Source organism: Sinocyclocheilus rhinocerous, unplaced genomic scaffold, assembly GCF_001515625.1.
Source record: "Sinocyclocheilus rhinocerous isolate Xijiao unplaced genomic scaffold, SAMN03320098_v1.1 scaffold1874, whole genome shotgun sequence".
NCBI classification, from domain to species: domain Eukaryota; kingdom Metazoa; phylum Chordata; class Actinopteri; order Cypriniformes; family Cyprinidae; genus Sinocyclocheilus; species Sinocyclocheilus rhinocerous.
The window spans coordinates 469788-473951 of NW_015626862.1; the positions used below are offsets into that span (position 1 = coordinate 469788).

General features: G+C 34.1%; 1 protein-coding gene across 1 annotated transcript in view; it reads left to right on the forward strand.

Annotated features, from left to right (window-relative positions):
* Window positions 1-1520: 1520 nt before the first annotated feature.
* LOC107716590 (EH domain-containing protein 3-like) overlaps window positions 1521-4164 on the forward strand; it is a 33664-nt gene continuing 31020 nt past the window's right edge. Inside the window, exon 1 of the mRNA XM_016523085.1 lies at window positions 1521-2231. Coding sequence (XP_016378571.1) covers window positions 2005-2231 — 227 coding nt within the window. The 5' untranslated portion in view covers window positions 1521-2004. The remainder of the gene's footprint in view (window positions 2232-4164) is intronic.

Below are 4164 nucleotides of genomic sequence, written 5' to 3' on the forward strand. Positions count from 1 at the left end.
AGTTTGTTTTCATTTGTTTATGCAGTAATCCTATCCTATGTTTTTGTCCTCGACTTGAATTAAACTTTGAAATGAAAGATCAAAATCTATTGTGTGAGTGAGAGAGACATCTAGTGGTGAAAGCGTATAGTCACAGTTTCCACTCTGTGATGTAGCCTACGTGAGTGTTTGTGAGGTTTGACAGGCAATGTATCTTCGCTTTCGTTTATATTCATCCACAGCTTTATGAAATACAAAACTTTATAGTTTAAAAGGACAATGAGTGTCCACAAATGTTATTGTACATCACTAGACAGTGTTTATTTCTGTATAAACATTTAAGAATAAACACTCGGAAGAAATATCGAAAAACAATTTATTAACAGCAGTCATCTTTAATTGGGCTACCCAGGTTAGTGTTTCGTTGTTTTATTGCACCATCTAGTGGTGTGTTCTGTTACACTCTTTGTATTCGGTTAATATTTGCTGGAAATGAAACATTAATTGATAAAATGACTTGCTTTCTATTTTCTGTTGATTTAATCCATTTACGTTTTGAAAGCGACCAAAAATGCCCCCCAAAAAATCATTTACACAAGGTTTCGTCATTGTGGAAATATCATTTAAATATAAAAAATATTTACTGAATCCTCTTCGACTGCTCTGAAGTACTGTACATAGTACCCTCCCACTATGCTGAATATTGCCTGCAGACTTATCTTTCAGCATATTTAACTTATTCTGTCATGCTTGATTACTTGATTGGGTCTTTCGGCCCACCTCAGTCTTTCTTTACGAAATAAGTTATAACAATCAACACTAAACTGAACATACCATTATATACAGTATGTAGGCTAGATATAATTAAATTTAGACTATAATATAATAACCCCCCCCCCCCTTTTTTTAGCATGGTTCATTATCAAGTTTATTGTTCTACAAAGGCTTGCCACTAGGTGAACATTTCCAACCCACACTTGGTTTAGGTTTCTTTTTATACATTAAATACGCAAATATATATTATATATTTTTGCTTTTTTTACATATATTGTAGGAGATGTTCTACAGTAATTGATTAAAATTTCTCTAATTCTAAAAAATAATGAATTTTTTCTTACTGATCATCTGTTAATGAGATTTTTTTAAATGTATTATAGATACATGTATTTAGTGTAAACTAATATTACACTGTAATATCGTTATATTAAATTGTTATATTATATTATATTTATTATATTATATTATTATCCATACATTTTCTAAATCACATGTCCTATAGGGTCGTGGGGATGCTGGGGCATTATATTATATTATATTATATTATATTATATTAAAATTAACATTAACATTAACATTCTTGAAGTACCGGTATGTTTTTATGCACCAGTCATTTTACTGATGTAGATGAGAATCTCTGGAAGAAAACCGGAGCAGCAGCAGTACCAACCATCACCATCCGCTACAATGGCGCTGCATCCCTGACTGGAGCTCTTGTGTTCTGGGTGGGGCTTTGCCAGTGGGGCATTTCCTCTAGTGTCGGGTTTCTCCAGCGCACTGGCATTTAAATCTGCTGCAGTGGGAAGCCTGTGAACGCCTGTCATCGTGAGTGAATCTGCTCTACTGGAGGATTTGGCGCTCGTTTTCTTTTCTCTTTTCTTTCATAATATAAATTGTATCTCTTGCATTTGCTCAGTAATACATTGTAGCTTCTAGCGGCGCGCGCTTTTATTCCAACAAAGTCTGAATGAAAGGCAGCCTGTTTGGCCATGTTTTCGACCGTAACATATAAGCAGAACATTATATAATGCATCATATTTTGTAATTATGGTCTAGTCATTTGTGCGTTTTGTGTCGTGTGTGGCCTAGAGACAAGGGAACAGTTTCAATGGACTCTTAAAATACATCGACGTCAGTGCAAATCCATTCATTTGAATAGGTCTTCGGCTCGTTTGCGCATATTGTGAAATAATTATACAAGAAAAAAACAGATATATCGTCTACGGTTGCCTATACTCGAGTTGCATCATGTTCAGCTGGTTGGGTACCGATGACAGGAGGAAGAAAGATCCAGAGGTCTTCCAGACTGTCAGTGAAGGACTCAAGAAGCTTTACAAAACCAAACTACTTCCACTGGAGGAGCACTACAAATTCCACGAGTTTCACTCACCTGCTTTGGAGGATGCAGATTTTGACAATAAGCCAATGGTTCTCCTGGTGGGACAGTATTCCACTGGCAAAACGAGCTTCATAAGGTAAGATGGGAGTTTTGGCTCCTGTAAAACCATTTCTGGTGTCCTGAGCCCTTTAAAGACACCAGTCAGGAAACTTTATAATTAAGCACTTTATTATATTTAAATTATACATTACATGCAGAAACATTATATAATGCATCATACATGTTGTATGTAATATATATATATACACACACACACACACACAAATATATATTCGCCTTATATAGTACTTTTTATCATTTCTAACTATTTTAGCGTGCATTAAGTAATTATATTTAAGTAGTATTTAATGTAATATTTATTCATGTTATTGATGATAATACGTTATAATATAATAATAATAATAAGACTGTGAGAAGCTCTCAACAATAGAGCATTTCAATAAAATCTCACAATATTCTCCTGTTTATGATTTATTGATATAGTCATGTCAAACACAGCCTCTTCAGTATGTTGTATATCTGAATAACTGTAGCAATCACATTTGTAACACCTAAAAAACAATTTTGCAAGTTCCATGTGAGATTCCTCACAATCCTATAGGATTGTTAATGCCTCCTTGTCAGTTCACCACGAGGACTTATTTATATTGAGAGAACACATGTGTAACTTTACAAAAGCTTTATCAATGCAAGACTGATTCATCTGTTTGAGAAGCATGTAAATAGATTAAAAAGTAATTGACGAGAAGTTTAAGCCAAAATATTTCATGACTTCTGTGCTACAGATATCATTCATCTGTTTACCTGAGAACCTAATTTCTGTGTTCATTGAATACAGATCTTGATGTTACATGCTAAACAAAGTTCTTAACATAGTACTATAATTTTAGCTTTGACAGAGACGGTTACCTTGTAAACAGACCAGGCCTGGCTCCAGCTCTAAGATGTATCTGTATGACACAATGTCGCTGCTGTGGTGTGATGGTTGTCTGCTGGGTGATTTAAGGTTTACGGGTCTACAGTGGATCAAGATTAAAGGCAACAGACTGCTAAAGATCACCAGGCAACGAGAGACATTTCCAACGACTCAAGAATTGCCATAGTAACTTGTCACTAATAGGTTCCAGAATGAAGAAAAGTTAAGAGATAGAAATGTGGATGGAGACATATCAGATATCGTTTTTGGAAGGACTCTTGTGGTCATTACAACAACAGATTATTCTGAATGAAAAGTTTAATAAATTGCTCAAAGTTATAGTAAAATTTTTATTTGAAAATTTTTTTGTAGGTCTATGTGATTCTGAGTTCACTGTCAGCTTGTAGATATTTTTAGCAGTTTCATTAAGCAAGGAGTCAATGACAGTCAATGAAAGTTTTAAAATGAAATTAATACTTTTATTCAGCAAGAATCCATTGTGTAATAAAAGTGACGGTAAATATCTTTGCATTACAAAAAAGATATATATCTTATAAATATGGAGTAAGGACTTATGAAAATTCAGTTTTGTCATCACAGGAATAAATTATAATTTAAAATATTAACATACAAAACAGTTATTTCAAATTGTAATAATCTTTCACAGTATTGCCATTTTTACTGTATTTTTTATCAAATAATGCAGCATAAAAAATCACTGTCCCCAAACTTCTAAACAGTAGTGTATGTATTTTTTAATTCTTTACCGTCATTAAATGCCATGTCATTTGGCTGTAGTTAATTTAATCACATTGTTTTGTATTTTTTTTGAGTGAGTGACTGAGCTGAGTTTTTGCTCGAGGTGAGTGTTAAATGTGAGAGTGAGGTATTGTCCTGCACTGGCAATAACAAATGTGCCTCCTCATTTTCACTCTGGCTCTCTTTCCTCCTGTGCATTATTCATTAGGGTCCTGAGAGCCTCAGTGGACACAGCGGCTGTTCTGCTGACTGAACACATAACTACGAAAGTAAATAAGCTCAGCTTTTTATGTGTGCTTCCTGAATGTGAGAAAGCCCATGAAACACTTCATTA